Consider the following 24,785-nt stretch of genomic DNA (forward strand, 5'->3'; position numbering starts at 1 on the left):
TCGGCGATCCCGACTTAGTCTGCCGTTTGGACCCCAAGTTAACTGGAGGTCCCGTAAAACTCGGCGAGGTAGGTTCGGCAAAGAAAAATAATGTCAACAAAAGGGCGAGAACTGGACAGTTTTTTGAAATTTCAAACTCTTTCACATTCCCTCATTTTTTAAATTCACAAAAGCACACTTGGACTATATTTCCTGTATTTTTGCAGGTTACCACTTCCTAGTCGTCGATATTGTGTTTGGAGTTGGAAATCTTTGTCGCCTAGCATTTCAAATCGTATATACGGCATCTATGGTTGGTTTTTCAAACCCAAAACTTGTATTTAGCGGTTATACTCATTTGAAATAGTATTTTTCTTAGTGATGTGTGTTGGTCCTCTCTGAAATCGTGTTTGTGTGCTTGTTTGCCTATTTTAATTTCGATTATCATGCCTTGAATGCCTCAGTTGTTGATTTCCCAAAATTTCATCCTTTAAAATTGATCTAAATTGTTGGGTTGTGCTTAATTATTGTTGGGTCTAGTCGGGTGAAGTCTGAGTAACCCATATTTGTGCTAAATGACGTGGTTTGCCCAATGATGGAGCAATTGACGTCATTCTTAAGTGCTAAAGTCATCAAATGGCCAATTTTGGCCAAACCGGGGAAAGTTTGAGTACTCCGGTGGCATGGGTCTTATGGGTCTAAGTCTAATTGAATAAGTGAATGGTTTGATTTTTGTTTTTGGGGGCTGCGGTGTTGATTTTGGAAGTTGGTAGAAAGTAGGCACGTTGGGCAGTTTGGCGAGCTGGGTCGAGCTCGCCGAACCACTCAGCGGTTCGCTAAACCCCACTTGATCGCCTTTAATTTCATGGTTATTGATGCTTTTGGTTCTGTAACTTTCGATGACAATCCTGATTTCATCGAGTGCACTCGGTGACTCGCTAAAAGTCTTCTTTGATCGCCCTTTCTGCGCCCCTAACCCCTAAAATGCACTATAACTTTCGGCGGGCTAGTCTGTGCTCGCCAAATGAGGTCGGTGATTTTCCAAAAGGCCTTTCCCATTGCCGATAGGCCCTTTTTCTGGAAAAAAATATTTTAGTCAATCCTTTCGGCGAGCCCGATCGAGCTCACCAAAGTGATTCGACGACTCACCGATCGGTTCGGTGAGTCTGTCTGCAATATAATTTCTATGATTTTTCTTGAGATGTTTCTAACTTTCTACGATGTTTTTGCATATATGGCTAGACCAAAAGTGAAAGGTAGAGACATGTTTCCCCGCAAGAGGGCTAAGGGAATCAAAATTAATGAGGATGCAGCTACATCCAGGGCAAAGGCTTCCAAACTTCCTACCACGGGTGGGAAGCGAAAAGGGAAAGGCAAGGCACCTGCCCCTGCGTCATCGGAGGACAGCTCTGACAGTGACAGAATCTATGCCACTCACCTCACCACTTTTGAGAGTGAAGGTGAGCACCAGGATACTCGGGCTACCACTTCTAAGCCTAAGGATAATGAGTTATTGATGGCCCGGAGTGCCAAACTGCGCTCCAAGAGGAAGCATGATCCATCTAGGATCAGGGTGCCAGAGACTCATACTTCTCCTCCCACTCCAGACCAAGTTGTGGTTCATGTACCACCAGCACAGGGTCCTCCTCCCCGGTCTATGAACAGACTGAAGACTAAGGGATTGAGGACTATTATCGAGGAAAAGAGGTTGTCTACTAATGGGGTGATATCCAGACACCCAGAGATTATGAGTTGTTTGAGGTCCCACGAGTTCCAAATATTCACTAGACCCCATGGCCCTTACATTCTGAACTGGGTCCGGGAATTCTACACTGCCTACGGAGCGCTAGTGCCACAATGGAAGAAGTAGGCCGCTACATTCAAGTCGGTTGATTACGTAGTTGTCAGGGGAAAGAAGGTTTTATCTGACAGTACTAACATAAATGTTGTCTTGGAATGCATCGACAACATTGCAGACGACTACCAATACATGATCAAGACTAAGTCTTTGAAGAATATGAAAAGATGGTTAGCTCCTCTCATATCTGATGGTACTCCTAGGTGGTTGGAGGCAGGAGCCCCGATAGAGAAGAAGGACCTCAATGTAGCAGTGAGGTACTGGTTTGGCTTCATCAACAGTACTATCATGTCATCCCAGAATGAGTCCATCCTCTGACACACAAATACGGCTTGTCTTGGATTGATCATTGCACGAAAGCACACAAATTTGGGTATGATCATTAAATAGGAGGTGTCCATAGAGCCAAGCAGCGCCAAACCTCTCTTCATTTACCGGTGTTGATCACTGAGTTGTGCAGACGGCTCAGGTGCCTCGAGATGAGAAGAATGATGTGGAAGTAATTCCCACATCTTCTACCGATATCAGGCGTATTGAGGCTGAATATTTGAAGGATGAGACGGAGAAGAAGAAGGCAGCCCTGGTGGATACATCCCTGGTTGTGGATACTGATGCATTACCTGCAGAGGCACCTTTTCCTACTCTGGCCCCTGGGCCTTCAGGTATATCTAGCACTACACCTTCCATGATGCCTAGTTCCTCTACAGCTCCCTTGCCTCCTAGGTATGGTGCCTCTGCTGCTGCTACATCCCGACCTCCACTCACTCAGGCTGCATTACTACGGATGGGGCAGCTAGCCCATTCTGCTGATAGGCGTGCCTCTAGGCTTGAGGCCACCATCCCTTGGATGATTGAGAGGGTCATCATTGCTGCTATGACACCTCTTAGTATGTCCATTGATGCCCTTGCGGCAAGGATAGAGGTATGTGAGCAAGGCCAAAGGGCCATCGAAAAGGTGATGGCTCTAAAAGTTGTCATTGCTGAGATGAGGAAGGATATGGACCAGTTGAAGTCCACAAACATGTCTATCATTTTGGGACTGTGGAGATCCCCGACATGCCAGCTGATACACATATGCCTCCAGCAACCACCGGAGATGATGTCTGAGTTGAGAAGGTGGCTACTGCTGAGACTAATGAGGAGCAGGTTGGTGTTGATGAGGAGGCTTCTTACGAAGGCCTTATGGAGATTGAGGAGGCCATGGTAGATTCAGCTGTATAGATCTCATTGGCAGACACACCCATGGCTGACTTGACTGGATTTATTGTTACTGATACCCTAGGTACTGATGCCCATGATCAGAGTGTTGCATCGGGCACTGATGCCCCGACAGATCGAGCAACTGCGTAGATAGAACCCTTCTTTACCTCCCTCTCTATCTTTTTTATTGATTTTCAGTATTTTGCTGCATTGGAGGACAAATTGCTTTATATTTATGGTGGGGTGAGGTATTTCCATACCTACCTCTTGTGATTATCATTTTTGTATATATATTGGGTTTTTGTGTTTGAATAGTGTTTTGACAGTGTTTTGTGGATGTTTAAGCTTGTGGCTCCTTGTTTGAAATGCAAATGGTTTTTTACACTTCTGAAACATTTTACCACCTCTTGTTGTAAAATGAAGTTGCATAGACAATATGTGAACTTTTTGCATCTCATTGTGACTAGTCGGTTATCGAACGAGTCTCTTGTGATGAACATTGCACACTAGTAAAGATATGGAGTCTTTTTTTATATTGGTGCCAATGCCTTGTGTGATGATCTTACCGTGAACCTTGTGTGATGACACCTAGAATTTGCCCCATTGGTCCGGTAGACTAAGTGATGCAAGCTTTTGAATTGATATTAGGCAACAATTTTGAATAGTGAAACAATTTGACATTATACCTCTTTTGTGCCCTACCATGTGAGTGTGTGAACTTTGCTTGAACACCTTTTGAGCCTTATCCTTTTCTTGGAAGAAACTTGATGAAATTTTAACCCCTCTCTATCCATTCACCCATAATCTTCATGAAGTGTGGTTTGTTTGAATAGCCAACTTAGGCCAAAAGCCTAAGTTGGGGATGTGGTGAAAATAGAAGGTAAATCAAGAAGTGCAAAGAAGTCCCCCTTGATCCATGGTTTTAAGAAAAATGGAACCCCTTCATAAGAAAAAAAAGTGAAAAAGTTGTGAAATAAAGTTGTGAAATTTGCAAAAGAAATGGGGTATCTGGTATTCCATGAGAAGTGAATAATAGGGTGAATTTTGAGCATGAATGAGAATGTTGAAGAAAAGGAAAGAAAGTGATGTTCATACCACATTTCATGAGGATAGCAGCCACGAAGCCTAACTGACCATACCTTTACACTCAACCCCGTGTGAGATGTGATTTCGGAGCTATAAAATTGTTGAACAATTGGGTGTGAATATGGAACCATCTTTGTGTGAGGGCATTTGAGTATCTTTGTTGAGCTTGAACTTGCATTTGAAGAAAGTATTGTGAAATTGAGAATATTTGATAATGGTGAGTCACAACGTGAATCTTTGAGTGCACAATTGATCCTTGCATGAGTACGTTGAGTCTTGTTCTGTGCATTCATGATTGAGTCTTTTGTAGCACTATTTGAGACATCCTTTTTGAACTGCTAAACTTGAGTTTTACTTGAGGACAAGCAAAAGTTTAAGTTTGGGGTGTTGATGAGTCCGAGATTTGGACTCATTTAGGGCTTTATTTATATAGATTTAGTGTCCTCAAATTCTTATTTTGTGCCAATAACTGATGTAAAACCCTTGATTTCCAGGCATATGGATTGAGGAACAAAGCAAGGACATTAATTTGCAAAATGGAGCGAAGCGATCTGAAAGATTGAAGAAAAGCAAGTCTGGTGATCCCTAAGTCCCCTTGGCGAGTCACCGAATGGCTGCTTGATCCCCTAAAGTTCCAGTGTATCAAGCCCTGAAGGAAAGAACCAAGTTGGCGAGAGAAAAGAGAGTCGGCGGATAATCGAGTGGTTCCATGATGCAGTGTTGGATCTCCCAAAGTTACAGACCTTGAGGATGTTGAAGGCCAAGGTAGAAAGACGATAGAATTGACCAAAGGGCGGATCGCCTAGTGAATCGGAGAGCCCGACTTACTTCGCCAAGTAACTCTTCACAGCACATTTTTGGCGACTATAAATATATTTTGAACATTTAGTTTAGGATGAAATCAAAGAATCAAATTACTCTTTAGAACAGATTTAGAATTAAGTTTTGAACTGTGAGACAAGTTTTCCTTAGTTTTGAAGAATTGAAGTTTTTCACTTCTGAGAAATTGGAAGTAGGTCTTTGAGATTCTTCAACTTGGACCATTGTAAAGACGAAATGAATCTTACCCAGTTGATGGAAACTCAATTTGGTAACGATTTTTATCTTTTTATGGTGTCTAGCTAAATACCCAATTCTTGGGATGTGATTATGTGATTATGGGCTGATTAAGTTTATGGGTATTGCTAATTGTTAGTTTAAATGCTATTTAGAAATGAGTTCAATCATTAATTGTGGTTTAATTTAAGAATTGTAGTTGCAAATGCAGGTCTACCCTTGTGTTTTTGGCTTGCTCGAGAGAGAGGTTTTAAAACTAAGATTATTGATTGATGGTCTATGGTTATTGGGTTGTCATGGGTTCAGCTCGAGAGAGTGAATCCTAAACCCTCTTCCACACATTCACTCGAGAGACTAAATGGACTAAGGTGTGGGTTGGTCTTACTTTGCCTGCTTTCGAGAGAAATCGACTTGATTCGAGGTAAATTGTTCAAGAGAAAATTTACCTCCTCTATAATCTAGCTTACTCACTAATATCTAGCTACTTTCTAATAGTTGCAATTACCCATTTATCTATATTAGCCTATAATCAAATCACATCCCAAGAACCCATCTCATTATTGTTATTTCGTATTGTTTGATGTTGTTGTAATTGATAATTTCAAACCAAAACCCCTCATTTGACATTCTTTTCACCCTTTGATTTGAATAATGTTTTTATTTGATAATTTCTATTCCTATGACTAATTTGACCATGTTCACACTTTCCTATTAAATCTCAAACACGTACCGCTCCCTGTGGGATTTGACCCCAACTCATTTAGTTGGGTTATATATTGATTAACGATCGTTGACGCTTAGAATTGGATGACGTATCTTTTAAACGTTAATAATCAACCCCGCAGTCAGTGAGACACTTGTTCCGGATATTTGCCAACCTGATACAACACCTGCACCAAAGTGAGCACCTATTAGTAAGGTGCACCAACACTCCGACTACCGACACCTAGAGCATTGATGAGTTGTAGAATTGCACTAATTTAAGGTCTATTTAGCTCAATAATTAGTGTCCTCAATGCCTAACTTTGTCCTATTCTAATATAATATTGATGATTTTTAGCTATGAAAGCAATTGGATAGGGCAAGGACTGAAGTGTGAAAGAATGACCAAAAATATAAAAATAAGTTCAAAGTAAACATTGTTGATCACCTACCATGAAAGGTGGATCACCAACTAAGCACGACCTCTCCCAAGTTGATAGTTCATGGCACTTGTTGCAATCATAGAAGGTCGGTGGACTCCAGTAAAGTCGGCGATGCGCCGAATGAGAATGGCAATCTGGATGCACATCGCCCAAAGTGACAGTGTGCAGTACAAAGATTTAATGCTTGAAAGGGGAACCAAGGTGGTAATCAGTGATTTGATGAACGTGAAAGGTTAACTCAATCAAGTTTGCCAACTGAGGTTCAACTAACTGAAGCCAAGAGTATCACAAGGCGAGCTGGGGAGAAAAGGGTGATTCGTCGAGCGAGTTTGGTGACCCTGACTGATGTCTCCCAGTTGGTTACAAAGTGGATTTTTGGCCAAATTTTGGGAAAGTATAAATAGCCCAAAGGATATAACTTTTAACAAGTTGATTTGGGATGTTAATTTACAGGAAAAAAAATAGAAAGTGAATTTAAGAGACTTTTAAAGAACACTTTACTTTTAAGAACACTTTTCTAGCTTTTGGGGTTTTTACATTTTTGAAATTGATAAATTGAACTTGAATCCAAAGTGCGTTTACTCTTAATTGCTTAATTTCAATTTAGCCATGGATGCTTTTATAAAAGGTATACTTTCTTTACTTTCTGTGATGGGTAGCTAAAACCCCAAGATGTTGAGGTGTTGTATTGGGGTTGGGTGTTGATTTAATGTAGTGGGTATTGTACTATGCTCTGTTTTGTTGTTATTTATGCATGAATTTGGTCTAATTACCATGAGGTTAACTTAAGGGTTAAGGTTGCAAACTTAATTCCTACTTTCGATCTCCAGTTGATGCTCGAAACAGATTAATTGTAGTGGTTAGTTAGTCCAATACTAGCAATTTAGGTGTGATGCTTGTAGCTTGGTTTAAACAGAGGTTATGGGTCGAATCTATTTGTCGTATTCTTGAAAGAGAGGATAGAGTAAGATTTTGGGTTGTTTAGGATTGGCATTTAGATGAGACCGAAAGGAGATTCTAGGCATAGATCTTTTGAGATCAAAAGATGATTAGCATCAATCAAGATCACTTAGCCTATTCGTGAATTTTCGTCACTATAGAGCAACACAATCACCCCTATGTGACTAGAAATTGTTGAATAAACACTAAAAGTGTAAGCATGTGCAATGAGTGAGTGTAAGTGTTTGTGTGAAGTCCAACTTTGTAAGTATAAGCTAGAACTTACCCAAGTAGTCTTGCTAAGATTGTTGAATAACTGGATAGGAAAAGATCATAGGCCGTTTTTGTATATAGTCCACTTTGCCAAAAACAACTACCAAATGAAATCATGAACCCTTGAACCCTATTTGAGCTTTGAAGTTGATTTTTGTTGTCATCCTATTGATATCATATCATTTTTTTCTACGAAGGCACGATGCCACAACTTAGGCCAGGCTTTTAGGGTGGTCATGACCTAAATGAAAAAGGAAATAGCTTAACAAGTAACGAGTCCTTGGTTATTCCGAAAGCACGAAACCACAATGTAATCTTTTGAAAGGTTCAAGTAAGTGGTGATTACAAAAGAAAAAAAGAGAGAAAAAGTGTTAGAATTCAAGTACACAAAACGACTATACTAACGAGTACTCAGACTTCCCCTGTGTAATATACAAAGTGGTGATTTCCCTTAAGAATACCGTCACTCAATCCATCATTGGGAAAGGGCACATAATAAACAAAGAATGAAATAATAAAAGAATTTTTTTGGTTTTTTATTTTTTTATACGTAAGGTTATACAGTCTGTGAAAGGTATCACAGCCCGTATGAGCCCTCGTGAAAGAATGTTGCAGTGACCAACACCTAAGTATGGTTCACGAGAGTTTCACAACCCGTGAAGAAGTACATGGTCCGTGAAGCCTCTCGTGGACTTACACTTTGGTGCATTTTAGATTTTGTCTTCCAAACTAACCCACATCTTTCGATAATATCACATAAGAACACAAATTTGACTCTCCCTACTCGCCCCATGGACAAGATTTCACATTGTAAACAAACCCATCAACTAATTAATTTATTTTCAAGCCCCAATCAAGCAATTAGTTAAATTCTAAACTAACCTACCATCATATGAACCCAAATACTTTCAAAATCCACAAGCACACAATCAACTCATCAACAATTAACACTTCCCTAATCTTGATTTCACAATTTTAAGATTGAATAAGGAAAAAATTAGGGGCCTTACTTCCAATTTACACCAAAATGCACAAAGAGATGAAGATGAATGCTTGATTTGAAGATTGAGAATACTTAGAATATAGAACTATTGTTTGAATTTCATTGATTCCTTGATATAGATGAGGGATGATGACTATTTAGTTTCCAAAGAGACGTTATGAATTCAAAGAAAAAGGGAAGAACCGGTCTCTTGGCGCTTTGAGTTCTTTTATTTGAAAAATTAGGGCTTGGGTCGGGTCGGGTTCATTTAAATCAACCAGCCTTGTACGGGCCGTGAAATGGCTCGTGAAGAGCATTACAAAACATTTAAAGACTGTGTACCCGTACTTAGAGAAAATATCATAACACTTACCTCAATGTTAACGGGAGGCTAAACGGTCCGTCAAAGGTTGAACAGACCATAAAACCTTTCGTGAACATTTCCCCCACTTGACCTATGAATGCAAGGCTACTTCCCACACTCTTCACAGATTGTGTAGGTCAATATGACGCGTCTACTTGCCCGTGGTTAAAATTTATACTCCCAAGTCCTTCATGCATACATTCAACACATAGTGAACCTATAAAACTTAAAAAACAATGCAAGAATTTAACTACTTATTACAATTACATCTTGGGTTGGCTCCCAAATAGTGCACATTTTAAGGTCGCGGCGCGACGCGGGTTACTTGATTACTCAGACTTCATCAAGTTGTAATTCCTAAACTATCTTAACTTCTTCTAGGATCCCCATGTACGACCTGACTCAATGTCCATTTTCCTTAAACCTTTCACCCTTTTCATTTTTAAGTTCAATAGCTCCCAACTAAAATACTTTTGTCACTTTAAATGGACCCAACCATTTGGACCTCAACTTGCTCGAAAACAGTCTAAGCCTTGAGTTAAACAGAAGCACCAAGTCTCCAAGACTGAAAGTCCTTTTTTCATTATGTTTGTCATGATACAACTTCATCTTTTCTTTGTACAATGCAGATCTCTCATAAGACCTTAGTCAAAACTCATCCGTCTTATTTATCTGCTCCAATCTCATATTCGTTGCTTCACTTCAACTCAAGTTTAGCTTCATTGGTACCCACAATGCTTTGTGTTCTAACTCCATAGGCAAATTACATGCCTTTCCAAACACTAACTGGTACGGTGACATACCAATGGGTGTTTTGAAAGCTGTCCAGCATACCCATAATACATCATCTAACTTTCTTTCCCAATTAGTCATGTTGGCATTCACTGTCTTCGCCAATATGTACTTTATCTCCTGATTAGAAACTTCCACTTGTCCACTCATTTGTGGATAATATGGCGCTGCTACTTTATGTTGTTTCACCCCATATTTAGCAAGTAGAGTGCTAAACACTTTATTGCATAAGTGTGAAAACCCGTACTAATAATCTTCCTAGGTGTGCCAAACCTAGAGAAAATATTTCTCTTTATGAATCCCGCAACACTCTTGCCATCATTCTCAGCCAATGCAACAACTTCTACCCACATGGAGACATAGTCAACTACCACAAATAGGTATTTTTTTCCATATGAACTAACAAATGGTCCCATGGAATCAATGCCCCATACGTCAAATAATCAAGGGTTGTATCTCAAGTTTTGAAGTTAAGTAAGTGGAAAAATAAAAGTTGGTGGAAGTTATCGTAAGTTCCTTTTTTAAAATTACTCTGAAATTTGGGTTAAATATCTCGGAGGTTTTTTCCAAGTCTATAAAGATTTATGGGTCCCACAACCTATCGAATCGAAGGTCTATGAGTCTAGTTTCTAATGCATTAAACCATTTGTTTATACGACTTCAGAATAGAGAGATATTTGCGTTTTTGTGGGACTACGCAAGCAGGCACGTGAGGTGGGGCCCTAGGTCGGTGGAACTTTACATATATCTTCTTCTTCGAACCTTTTCTTCATTTTTAGCTAAGAACCATAAAAAAATAGAGAAACCCATTTCTAATATCAACTAAAGTATAGATTTTCTCGACTTAAGTCCTTGACGAAAGTTGTTCTATGCGTTGGGCTCATCATCGTGGTATAATTTGTGTTATCAATTTCGTAGCATATCACACTTTAGTGTTGGGACAGCAAGGGTTTGGATATATTTGAAGGTTTTGAGGCGTATTACGACCTTAAGATGGAGGTAAGACCCTTCTTTCATTGACTCTAGCTTTTATAAGCAGCAAATAGAAATTTACAACGGAAATACATATCTTTTATCGTATTGTCATGGTATCTATTATTTTTGTGTTTTGATTATGGTCCTACCTTGTTGTAGTATCGAAGGTGTTATGAGTAAAAGTCGTTAGGCCACATGAATTCAGCGAAAAAGGTATGTTAAGGCTATTCCCTACTTACGACATGTTTCCTTAAAGCTTAGGAGCAATGTAATTGGGTTGTTATCCTTGTTACACTTGTAGCCATTATTGTTGATTGTTGGCTACTCGAGTTGATATAATCCTCCCTTGGCAGGATTCTTATTCAGTTAGTAGCGTCCCTATGTTGGACACGACTTAGAGGCTATTTGTATAGGTTGCTCGCTTTTAGCGATTGGATTGTTAATGTTGCCCTTAGGGCTATTGTGGTTAGCTGCAGGAATGTGATCTATGCCTAGAAAGGCAATGTTCTGCCTATAGGGCTATATGGACGCCTAAAAGGGCTATGAGTTGCCTACAGGGATATATTGACGCCTAAGAAGGCTATGTGCTTCCTACAGGGCCATGTTGTTACCTAAGAGGGCTATGAGTTGTCTATAAGGTGACTGTCTACGGGGTTAGGGGACTACCGATAGGGGTATATAGGCTGATTGGCACCTTCTGGGATTATGGGGGCCTGAGTAGGTAGTCTTGTGTGATGTTTGTACCTGCCGAGCTTATGGGGGCTTGGTTAGGTTGTTGTTTTATTATTTTTGATAAGTTTAGATTTAGGAGCTAGTCAGTACACTTATCTTATCCTTGATTTATTTATCAAATTATTCCAGTATATCAGGATACCTTCTCTTAGTCTATTGCCTTTCATACTCTGTACATTATTTTGTACTGACGCCCCATTGCCTTGGAGGCGCTGCATTCATGTATACAGGTCCTGACAGACGACTGAGTAGACCTCCTCAGCAACAGGATTGACTTTTATCAGGTTGGCTAGCTCCTTTCCTCCAGATCTGCCAGAGTTAGGAGGTTTGTTGGCTTTTGTTGTATATATCTTTATGGGTAGGTTGGGGCCCTGTCCCGCTAATCTTTACTACTCTTAGAGGCTTGCAGACTAGTGTGTGGATGTATAGCTACGTTATGGCCATACTGGCCTATGTTGTTGGTTTGCTGAAGCTTGTGAGCTGTTTGATGTATTGTATTGATATATACCTGTTTTTAGTTTTGGTATAGATATGATGGTGGCCTTGACGACCCAATCTGGACTTCTGTGCTAGTTGGCTATTTATTTATATGATCTCCTGGGAGTAGCTATTTCTTTTATAGATCAGTTGACAATGGCCTTGCCGGCCGAGGGCTTAGTTTTAAGACGAGATATACTTATTTGTTTTCTTGATTACGTGTGGCTGCCATGCGCTAGTAGAAAATGGTTCGGCAGGGTCGGCTCGGGCCTGAGTTTTGGCATTAGGAGCCAGTTGTGCCCCTTGAGTTTGGGGCGTGACATAAGTAGCCCATATTTGTGCCAAATGACGTAATTTGCCTAATGATAGAACGGGTAACGTCATTCTTAAGGGCAAAAGTCATCAATTGGCCAAATTTGGCAAAATCGGGAGAAGTGTGAGTATCCCGGGGTAATGGGTGTTATGGGTCTTTTTTTTAATTTGAGTTGTGCATGCTTTGATTTTGTTTTTGGGGGTTGTGGGGTTGATTTCGAGAAGTTGGGTTGAAAGTAGGCACGTTGAGTCGTTTGGCGAGCTAGGTTGAGCTCGCCGAACCACTCGATGGTTCGCCGAAGTTCCCCATCTCACAGTTAATTTCATGCTAAATGAGTAGTTTTGTTCTGTAACTTTCGGTGAAAAGCCTGAGGTCACCGAAGACACTCGGCGACCTGCCGAAAGTCTTCTTGTTTGCCTTTTGTCTGCACCCTTATAGCCTTTTTGCACTGTAACTTTCGGCGGGTTAGCCCTTGCTCGCCGAAAGCTATCGGCGATTCGCCAAAAGGACCTTCCCGTCACCGACTAGCCAATAGTTTAGAGCGAATCCTTTCAGCGAGCCCAATCTGGCTCTCCAAAGTGATTCGGTGACTCGCCGAATGGATCGGCAAAGTTTGTATGCAACTATTTTTCTGTGAATTTGATTGAGTTGTTTCTAAATTTTTCCTGATGTTTTGCAGATACGGTATGAAAATATATAGACATGCCACCCCGTAAAAGAGTACGGGGTATCACTATAAATGAAGTGGGATCAAATCCTCCAAAGAAGGGCAGACAAGAGCCTCCTCAAGGTGACAAAGTCAAGGGCAAGAGGCCCATACCCAACAGGGTGACTACTGGTTCCCTGGCTGCTTTATCTGAGCCTGAGGATGACCAGCCTTTGCTTCCGGGCTAGATCTCAACTTGACTCAGCCAGAGTCCCTCCTGCTTCCACACCAGTAGACTAAGTGCCAGCTCCGACACCCCCTGTGGCTCCTGTGACACCAGTTATCCCTCCGCCTAGGCTTCTCAACAGATTGAAAGGTGATGGTTTGCGAACCAACCTCGAGGAGAAGATGCTATCCACAGAGGGCATGGAGGGAAAATACTCAGATGTGAGGGACACCCTCTACTACTATAGGTTTGATCAGTTTACCAGGCCCCGAGGTCCTTACATTCTTTCATGGGTCCGGGAGTTCTATACAACCTACGGTGACTTGGTCCCAAAGAGCAAGAAGAAGGCGAGCAAGTTCAGACCGGTGAAGTCTGTCATGGTATAGGGAAAGAAAGTAGGGTGCAATAGTGAGTACATAAACACTATACTGGGTAGAGCTCTGCATTCTATGCACCATTATGTTGGATTGCTTGTTGCTCATTCCTTAGATGATTTGAAGGGCTAGCTAGCACCTCTGATTTCCGATACCACCTCGAGGTGGATTGAGGCGGTAGCCCCTATTGAGAAGAGGGACTTGAGTGTTGCTGCTCGCTTCTGGTTTGGCTTTAACAGCAGCACGATCATGCCATCCCAGAATGAGTTTATCCTCTGCCATCCTAAGGAGGCATGCCTTGGGTCTATCATATCCCAGAGGAGCATCGACATGGGACTCCTTATTGAGCAGGAGATGGCTATGAGGGCCAAGCAAAGGCAGACTTCCTTGCCATTTCGGATCCTGATCACTTAGTTATGCCGACGTGCTGGAGTTCCCCAGGATGAAATGAGAGACATTGAGGTGACACCTTCCTCCTCCACTGACATCCGGCATATTGAGGCCGAGTACACTCGTGAAGAGGTTGATAGGATAAGAGCAGCTTCGACAGATACTTCTCTGGAGGTTGATGTTTATTCCATACCTGTAGAGGCCTCTGTGCCTACTCCGGCCTCCGGGCATTCAGGTACTTTTGCCCCTCTTTTCTCTTCTTCACATGCTCCAATACCTCAACTTTCTCCCAGCAGACTAAGATTACTCAGGTGATGATCCTGAAGATGGGGCATCAGGCCCATTCAGTTGATGTGAGGGCGACCCGATTAGAGCGATTTGTCCCCTTGATGATTGAGGTTGCTATCTTAGCTGCATAGACTTCCCTCCGGGCTTCTGTTGATGATCTGGCTACTAGAGTCACAGCTTGTGAGAGCAGGTAGAGGGAGACCTCTGAGGTTACGGCTTTGAGAGCCGAGGTAGCTAACTTAAGGAAGGACGTAGACTATCTAAAGTCTACTGACTTCACTTCATTATTAGAGGTTGCAGATGATTTAGACGCTCCTGAGACTTCAGAGATTCCTCCGGCCACCACCGGAAATGTACACAGGGATGAGATAGCAGTTGATGAGTCGGATGTTTAGACCGATAAGGACCAGATTGAGATACGGGAGGAGAGCATATATGGGGACTTGTTGGATCTTGAGGAGACGATTATGCAGTTGGTGATCTAGACATCGCTAACCGAGACATCCATGGCAGCTCCTAGTGGTTCTGGTACTGCTATTCTTTCTTAGGTGACTCGAGGTACTGAGGCTCGAGTCCAGACTGATGCACCTGACACTGATGCCCAGACAGATGGAGCGACTACGTAGACAAGATCCCATCTGTACCTCCCTCTCTGTCTTTCTTTATTTTGACTTGTGGATAATTTATTTTTCTTGCATTTGAGGACAAATGATTGTATTTGTGGTAGGGTGAGGCCTACCTTTTGTGTGACCTTTTGTGAATATTGGTTTTGTTTATATATTTTTGGGTTTTGAGATGAAATTGTGTTGTACACTACTTTTTATGGAATGTTTGAGCTTGTGGCTCCGTGTTTTTAATTGTAAATGATTTTTGACTCTTCCAAAAAAAATGCCGCCTCTTGTTTGTGTTGAATGTGGCTATTTTTTTGCAAATTTGAGTATCGGTTTTGATCAATACCGGTGACTTGAATAGTGTTGATAATCGAACAAAAATGAATGTGCGGCTACGATGAGGCCAAATGAAGTTGCATAGACAATATGTGAACTTTCTGCATCTCGTTGTGACTAGCCAAGTATCAAATTGAGTCTCTTGTGATGAGCATTGCATACTAGTGAAAGTGTGGAGTCTTGTTTGACATTGGTGTCTATGTCTTGTGTGATGAGCTTACCGTGAACCATGTGTGATGATAGCTAGAATTTGCCCCGTTGGTCCGGTTGACTAAGTGATGTGAACTCTTGAGATAATCTTAGACAACTTTAAAGAGTATGAACCAATTTGACATTATACCTCTTTTTGTGGCCTACCTTGTGAGTGTGTGAACCCCGCTTGAGCACCTTCTGAGCCTTAACCTTTTCTTGGAAGAAACTTGATGACATTGTGACCTTTTATTAACCCATTGCCCATAATCCTCATGATTTATGGTTTGTGTGAATAGCCAACTTAGGCGAAAAGCCTAAGTTGAGGGTGTGGTGAAAAGAGAAGGTATATCAAGAACTGCAAGAAAGTCCCCTTTGACCCATGGTTTTGAGAAAAATAGAACCCCTCCATACAAAAAAAAAGATGAGAAAAAGAAGAAAAGAATGAAAAAGAAAAAGAATGAAGAAGTTGTGGAATAAACTTGTGAAAATGCAAAGAAAATGGGGTTTCCAACAATCCATGGAATGGGATGACTTTTGAGTACGGATGAGAATGATGAACAAATGGAAAGGAAATGTTGTTCACACCACATTTCATGAGGATAGAAGTCACTAAGCTTAAATTACCATACCTTTGCACTCAGCCCCGTTTCAAGCCTTTAAAAGACCTTCTTGATCTTGAGTGAGCTGAAGCAAGTGTTAATTGGAAAATACGGGCAAACCTATGGGTGAAATCATGCATTGTGTTCATCTTTGTGAGTGTGAGCGTTGCATTTGATTCCGGAGCTTTAAATTATGAACCATTGTGTGTAAATATGGAATCACTCTTTGTGTGAGGGCATTTGAGTACCATTGTTGAGCTTGAACTTGCATTTGAAGCAAGTATTGTGAGCTTGAGATTCATTGATAATGGTGAGTCACAACTTGAGTCTTTGAGTGCATAATTGATCTTTGCATGAGTAAGTTGAGTCTTTATGTGTGCATTCATGATTGAGTCTTGTGTAGCACTGTTTGAGACATCCTTTTTGAACTGCTAAACTTGAATTTTACTTGAGGACAAGCAAAAGTTTAAGTTGGGGGTGTTAATGAGTCCACGATATAGGCTCATTTAGGGCTTTATTTTAATAGATTTAGTGTCCTCAAATGCATATTTTGTGCCAATAACTGATGTAAATCCTTGAATTTCAGGTATTTGGACTGAGGAACAAAGCATGGACACTAATAAGCAAAAAGGAACAAGGCAACTGAAAAGACGAACAAAAGAAGGTCTGAGGATCGCCTAATCCATTGGGCAAATCGCCGAAAGGCCTTGGCCTAGCCTAATGTTCCAGTGTGCCAAGCCCTGAAGGAGAAAATCAAGTAGGCGATCGAAAGGAGCAGTCGGCAAGTCGTCGAACGGTTCCGTGATGCAGTACCATATCTCCCAAAGTTACAAAACTTGAAGATGTTGAAGGCAAAAGCAAAAAGGCAATGAAATTGACCAAAGGGCGGATCGGCGATCCCGACTTATTGCGTCGAATGGTCCTTCGCAGCACATTTTTGACAACTATAAATACGTTTTTTAAATTCTTAGTTTACCATGCAATTTTAGAGTCTAACATTCAGTTTTCAAGTTGAGAGCTTAGAACTGAGTTTTTGGAGACAATATTTCCTTAGCTAGGAAGATTTGAAGATTTCCATTTCTGAGAAATTGGAAGTGGGTGTGTTGAAGATTCTTCATCTTAGACCTTTGTAAAGACTATACCAATCCTACCCAGTTGATGGAAACACAACTTGGTAACGATTTTTACATTTTTACTATGTCCAGCTAAAACCCCAATTCTTGGGGTGTGATTATGTGATTATGGGTTGATTTAACTGCTTGGTATTGTTAATTAATAGTTTATTTGCTATTTAAAAATGATTTCGTTCAATAATTGTGGTTGAATTTAATGGGTTGTAGTTGCAAATACAATCTTAACTTCGTGTTTTTGGCTTGCTCGAGAGAGAGGTTTTAAAACCAAAATTAATGTATCGATGGTCTGTGGGTATTGGGTTGTCATGGGTTCAGCTCAAGAGAGTGAATCTTAAACCATTTTCCACACAGTTAGCTCGAGAGAGTGAATGGACTAAAGCGAAGGTTGTGCTTTATTGCTGCTTATTGGTGTTCGAGAGAAACCAATTTGATTCGGGGTAAATTGCTCGAGATAAAGTTTACCCCCACTAAAGTCTAGCTTATTCATCGATTTGCAGTTGTTTACTATTAATTGCAATTACCCGATTGTTCACGTTAGCCCATAATCCAATCACATCCCAAGAATCTCGTCTCCATATTCGTATTTTCATGTTATTTGTTGTTTTAGTTGATAATATAAACAAACCCTCTTGATATTTGACACTTGTGTCACCTATAATTTAAACCATGCTTTTATTCGAAAATATTTTTAGCTATGATTGACTAGAGCATATTCTTACTTGCCTATTGATTCTCAATTACGAACCACTCATTTGGGACTCGACCCCAATTCACTTAGTTGGGTTATATTACTACTCACGATCGTTGACACTTAGTATTAGATGAAGTGTCTTGATACGTGAAATCGTCCTCGACCTCTTGGAGCTAGTGGTTGTTGTTGAGGAGGGGCTAACTCTTCTTCCTCTTCATCCTCAACATTCATTATGTTTGGGTCGTTGGCATTGTTTTCAACACCCCTGGCTATGGCCTCAGCACCCTGTCTCAGCCTCTGCCTCCAGGCTTCAAGTTCTTCTGCATTCACCATTATCTTAATAGTTCGTTACAACTCAGGATCGTAAGGAATCAAAGGTGCTCCCTTACTTCTGGTATCTGACATGCACTATCTAACTCACATTTAGATGACACAGACAATAAACATAAAGTAAAATTAGGAAATACAACTACAACTAAAGTAATAGTTAGTATAGTATTTCTGAACCAAAACTCCCCATCAACGGCGTCAAAATTTGATATATCCAAACTTACACCTCGATTAAAAAGTATAAACGGTCGCAGTCAATTATAGAACTAGGTCGATCCCACAGGGAATTTACAGTACAAATAGACTTACTAGTGCTTTTATTCAATTGTGGTTAATATTTCTAAAAAACACAATTGCAAAAAGTAAATATTATTTTTGTTAAAGTTGAATGTTAATAGTAGCATATGATAGTTCCAAGATTTGATGTTTAATTAAAGTCTGTCCCCCATGACCTTTAGACTTACAACTTGAATCCTTACACAAATAACGATTTCTTGACAAATTCATGCGATCATAGCAAGCTATGTAAATCTAAACACCTTTCTGCCCTATTAGATGAATATCACTCCTCTCCTCTCAGTCTTAGAGTGTTTTGATGTTTACTCTTGCATACTTGTTAAGAAGACCATCCTCTCTTGAGCTCAAGTCTTTAGAACAAGCTAGTAGATCTCGTCTCTTGATTTTCCTAATCATCGCTTTTCACTCAAACAAGTGATGTATACATGCATGTTCTAATATGTGCACTCAATAGAAGCATTCATTATGAAAATAGATACGACGTATGTGATCATCAATCAGAAGTTATTTGTGTTTGATTCTAGCGTTGTGTTATAGTCATGGTTCCCACAACTCTAGTTGTGGTATTTAACCGCTCATATTCTCAATGAAACAAGTAGTAGACACTAATGAAAGAATAACAAAATAGACTTACGATAATTGAAAAACCAAAATCTTCTTGATTATAAGCACTAAATCAAGATCACAAAAACTAATCCAATATATTCAACCAAAATGTATCAAAATAGAAACTATTGTTTCTCCACAAAGAACTTGTCTCAGAGTTTCGATAATAATTCAAAAATAAACCCTAGGGATTAAAAATAGTCTTAGAAAAGAGTCATACATGAAGTTGGAAACATAATAGTTGACTCACTTCACAAGCAAGTTAAATAGTCTATGAAGTTTTTCACTGCCCGTCAAAACCCCTCGTGAACCAAGACTTGAACAAAAACTGTCAACTTCACTTGCAACTGTTTCACGAGCCCTTGTACAGCATATACAAGACACCATGACCCATTTGGGGTCTCTTGTCACCAGACTTCAACTGAATTTCTTTCATGTTACTTCCACTAACATCTTCATGCCCCGTACACACCACCACGACTCATATAGCCAGTCGTACAGTCTTGCACACTTCACTTTTGCTTCTTTCCTTCCATCACTTGATTCAAAGTATTTTACCTACACATTAGCAAAAGAACCGTCATATCCACATAAACATGCTCGACTTCTTGCACTAATCCTTTATTTTGGACGTCAAATGTGCTATAAGTTCACAGCACATCAGGGGAGTGGGGAAGCTAGTACGCTATTTTTGGGTTAATTTAGTATCAACCATCGGATAGTTTACCTTTTTAGTGACTGAATGTTATTGTTATTGTTGGATAAAAATTGACTTTTAATGATTGAATTTTTTTTAGTCTTTGTACATATACTTATAGCCACCAGATTCATATCTCTTTGCTAAAATGTGGCCGTTAAAGTTTGAATTTGTTTTAGTGATTTTAATAAAGAATCTTATTAAGAATTCATAATCATATGTTAGAACCACTTATAAAATTATGAAATATGTGTACCTTGATATGGAAGGAAGTGCAGGAGATAATTTCTCTATTCTAGGGCTTGGAGTTGTCAAAAAATGGATGAAAAATTGTTAGGTCATATTTATAATTGTTGGTGAGGGGTAATTATAGTGAGCTTGAGCTTCATATACATCTCGTTGATTGGACATAGTGTCCATGAATCAAATATTTTCTTAACTAGTGACATTGAAATTCAAAGGTCTCACTTATAATTCTCGAACATAGCTCGTGGATGAGTTTACAATCGTAAATCATTTTGTACTTTGATTTCTTGGTGTCTTACCTAGAGTTCTGGAGTGTCCATAGATTTCACATATGGTCTATATGTAGGTTGCGTGGTAAATCATCACCCCTCCTTAAACAATAGCTCGATTTTGGAGAGGTCTCAACCTTGGTACAATGTACAATATATCCATTTTACGTCTATACATATCTCCATACTTAGAAAGTCTTAAAACGTACTCCTCTCATAGATTATTATACGGACCCATAAGTCCATTTCACGGTCCGTGAATTGGGCCACCTTGGCCATAACTATTCCGTTTTCTCTGTGATCAATGTATGGGTCATATAGCATATATATGGATCGTACTTCAATTGAATTTCTTAGAATGAGGTTCTTTCAATTATTTGACACTTCCTTACTTATGCAATGATATCATACTTAAAAATAACTTCTTAGTTCATACATGTGATTATATTTTATGGTTTGGATCGTATTGCTCATATACAATGATCAGTAAAGTTTTAGCCCGAAGGTATAAGTTGTTGCAAAGAAGATATCCAAAATCTATTATTTTATGATATTTGTTGAATATTGTATATATTTTGCAAAGATTTTGCTCCATATATTGTGCATAAAATCCCGAAGCCCAACAATTAGGCCAATAAATGCTTCTTTTGGGATAATAATATGATGAAATTGCACGAATACCCTTCAAATGAGGCAACCTTTAATTTTTACTCTTTAAATGGTTTAAGATCGGAGCAGTGTGGTGCACTAAGCTTTCACTATGCGTGGAGTCTAGAGAAGGATTGGGCTACAAGGGTCTATTGTACGTACTCTTACCCTACATTTCTGCGAGAGCCTGTCGTCTCAAATCTATGACTTCTTGGTCACAAGGCTAATTGTCTCTCTTGGTGGATAAAATCTTCTCTCCTTTTTTGAATTCTTTGTCCCACAAAGTAAGCGTCTACTCAGATCAATCAAGTCAATCAAAGACTATGTTGCGAGTGATGATTGGCCTCCATGTACGGTTCGGAGGCCAAGCCCCACCCAAGTAATAAGGGTGCAGCTTAGGTCAACTACAAGATGACGTTCTAGTCAGATCCTTCTTGCACTATAAATATGAAGAATTTTGATCAGGTCGTAAAAAGAGGAGGTAAAATAAAAGATTCATCAAGTGAAATTTCGTTATATTCTGGAGTAAAGGATTTGTTGGGAAACTTTAAAATTTCGTCCTTTAGCAATTGACATTATGCCTATTGGGCATAAGTTCTTCGTGGGAAAAATCCATGTAAAGCATTGTGGAATATTTTAATACAAAAAAATATATTTATTCATAAAAAAAAGACTGATTTTTATGAGAAACAAAAATTAAATATGAAAATAAAAATTTTAAGTCATTTTTGACTTATTTTAAATTATTTTTTACTTTGTCAAATACTTCGTAACTTATTTTAAGTCATTTTTGACTTATTTTAAGTTATTTTTGACTTATTTTAAGTTATTTTTTATATTTGTCAAACACTTTCAGAAATCAAAAACTGACTTAAAAATAAATTTGACCAACTTTTAAGTCAATCCAAACGGGTGGTCACTTTGGGCTCCCATAAAAGAGGAAAAAAGACAAATGGAGGAATGAGGAAATAGAGAAAACGAGTGGAAGAGAATCTCGTTGACGTGGCACGAATCAAGTGGTCAATCAACTACAAAACAAGCAGATATCAAAGTGTACATTTATACTAAATAATTAATAATTAATTAAAGGAAAGTGATTTAAATTGTATATTTTGTGTTGCAGTCATTTTTAATAGTTGCAACAAGCTTTTAAGAGTAATAGAAAAGAATTATCAGTGTAGAAAGAAGAAAGAGAAAAAAAGAATGGGGGAAATAGGGTTTCTGGGGATTGGTATTATGGGAAAAGCAATGGCGGTGAACCTGCTGCGCCATGGTTTCAAGGTTACTGTTTGGAATCGCACTCTCTCCAGGGTATTATTCTTTTCTACTTTGTTAACAATGATGACCAAAATATGCGATCTTATTATTGTTGTGAAACCTGAATGGAACAAATTGATCGCTCATCTGTTCTACTCCCTCTGTTTTTCAGTTTTTGTTTACATGCTTGTATGTATGTCTCTAAATTTGTCTCACTTCATTTTTTTACCAAAAAGCCCCTCAAAACTCTTTGACATGCGCCTACCTTACCCTCTTTACAACTAGCACCAAAGTCTTTGGCCATTTAACAACACAAAAATTTGTGAAGAATGTATTCCAACAACTAAGGTTTTGCCCACTCAACTATTAGTCATTTTTCTTTATTTATTCCAATTTTCTACTAACAAAAAAAAAAGTGATTTTATGAGATAATAACTATCAAATTGCTTTTGTTCTTCTTCAATTGTCTGTTTTCCTAATTTCCTGTGCAAGTAAGGGGCTTTTAATGGACATGGCCAAGTGTTTATTAGTATTATTGAGTATCAAGATTTTTGTGATGAATGCAGTGTGATGAGCTAGTGCAACATGGAGCCTCTGTTGGAGAAACTCCTGCAGCAGTAATCAAGAAATGCAAGTATACAATTGCAATGTTGTCTGATCCAGCTGCAGCTCTTTCAGTTAATACACAAACACATGTCAATACGATATAAACTATTCAACTTTATTTGTACTTCCTTTGTCTAATCAGAGTTTCTTCCCTAGGTGGTTTTTGACAAACACGGAGCACTTGAGCAGATATGTGGCGGAAAGGGCTATATAGACATGTCAACCGTTGATGCTGATACTTCTTCACAGATTAGCCAGGTCCGGATTTCCTTTCATTTGGGAACTCTAATTCTTTAATCATTCATTCTAACATATTCTTCATTGCTTACTATCAGTAACTCAGCTTGTTTCTGAATCTTGATTCCCTAATTTAGGACATACAAGCTCAAATTTGAGATCATTTCATTTTTTCTATTTAGTAACAGTTGAAAACATGTCATTTTGAAATGTATAACCTCATACATTGAAATCGCTGTTAAATCCAAATATCTCCATCCAAATGGACCCTCTTTGGTGTTCATGTTTTTCTTTACCTCCAGAGTTTAGATGTGAGTTAAAAAAACTGAGGGAAGGGATAAGTGGCAGTTTACTAACATTCAATGATTACAGGTCATTACATCAAAGGGTGGTTCTTTCCTTGAAGCTCCAGTTTCAGGGAGCAAAAAGCCAGCTGAAGATGGCCAACTAGTAATCCTAGCAGCTGGTGACAAGGTAAAATTATTTAGCTCTTTAATGGAACCACACTCTTGCATATTTCTCTTTGGTTTTGCATGAATTCCAAGTTTGAACACAACATGTGAAAAACAATACTTTCCTTAATTGTTTGAAGAAAAAATGCTCCCAACTTATGATCTCGAATTGTCAAACCCTTACAAGTTTTGGTGAAACTTAAGATCTCAAACTGTCTAAACCCTACAAGTTTGGATGAAAAATAGCTCCCAAAAAAGTTATAACTAATGAGTTGGGTTTTAAGCATTGGTTGTGCATTCCAACCTTTGTCCGTTCAAATTTTGTGCAGCCTAACTAGTTCTATTCAATTATAACAACTATGTTGTGTGCAACTTTGAGACTGAAATATGCATGTGTAAATGTGAAAAATGAACATAGTGAGATCCCCTGTATTATCGATGAAGAATTGTGAACTTCATAGCACACTGCAACTAAACAACCTTCCATAATCAAACTTCTGTTGGTCTTTTATCAATTTAATTCTTTTTAGTTGAATCCTTGTAGGATCTGTACGATCAAGTAGTACCTGCTTTTGATGTCTTGGGAAAGAAATCTTTTTTCTTGGGACAGATTGGGAATGGAGCAAAAATGAAACTTGTTGTTAATATGATAATGGGCAGGTAATTGGCAGTGGCTCTTTGAATCAACTTTTATGTTCCTTGTGTGTTCTCCCAAGAGTGAATTCTGTCTTACGTTATTATGAATGAATGTGCAGTATGATGAATGCGTTTTCGGAAGGAATTGTATTGGCTGACAAAAGTGGATTGGACCCTCATACCCTTCTTGATGTGTTGGTAAGCATAGGCCATAGCTAGGTTGATGTTTCCCTTTAAAACATATATCCAAGTAAATCTTCATTCTCACAGGATCTTGGAGCCATTGCTAACCCAATGTTCAAAATGAAAGGACCTGCCATGATAAAAAATAGCTACCCACCTGCATTTCCTCTGAAACATCAGCAGAAGGACATGAGGTTGGCTCTTGCACTCGGAGATGAGAATGCAGTGCCAATGCCAGTGGCAGCTGCTGCAAATGAGGTAAGCCTTCACTTGTTTGATCTAAACATCATACAATTCTTTCTAGTTGGCTTTTTAAGTTTAACTCAATTGTACACTTTTTGCCTCCAGGCATTCAAGAAGGCAAGGAGCTTGGGCTTGGGAGACCACGACTTTTCGGCTGTGTTCGAGACTCTCAGCAAATGAGTCAGGCGTACTATTATAATAGCAATAAAATCTTGGAGATCATTGCTGAGTCCTTGTTGTCTCTCAAAAATAGTAATTAACTAGCATGGAAATCCTTCCTACGAACTTTTTAAGTACTTTGCAAATGTGAAAAGAACTCTTTCAACGTGAGAATTTATAAGCCCTCTTCTGTTGGCTTTGAAAGTAGATTTAAGGTTCAGATAGAAAAGACATTATTCGTTAAGAAATTTTAAATAACATA

General features: G+C 39.2%; 1 protein-coding gene across 1 annotated transcript; it reads left to right on the forward strand.

Annotated features, from left to right (window-relative positions):
• Positions 1 to 21,861: 21,861 nt before the first annotated feature.
• On the forward strand, positions 21,862 to 24,545 carry LOC125810013 (glyoxylate/succinic semialdehyde reductase 1). The gene is made up of 8 exons (XM_049489531.1): positions 21,862 to 22,061; positions 22,574 to 22,684; positions 22,770 to 22,871; positions 23,223 to 23,324; positions 23,847 to 23,962; positions 24,058 to 24,136; positions 24,209 to 24,379; positions 24,470 to 24,545. The coding sequence occupies exons 1-8, from the start codon at positions 21,954 to 21,956 to the stop codon at positions 24,542 to 24,544; spliced, it is 864 nt and encodes a 287-aa protein (XP_049345488.1). The 5' UTR covers positions 21,862 to 21,953; the 3' UTR covers position 24,545.
• Positions 24,546 to 24,785: the final 240 nt, after the last annotated feature.

Source organism: Solanum verrucosum, unplaced genomic scaffold (genome assembly GCF_900185275.1).
Source record: "Solanum verrucosum unplaced genomic scaffold, falcon-dt-bn FXZP01000241.1, whole genome shotgun sequence".
In the NCBI taxonomy this organism is placed as follows: domain Eukaryota; kingdom Viridiplantae; phylum Streptophyta; class Magnoliopsida; order Solanales; family Solanaceae; genus Solanum; species Solanum verrucosum.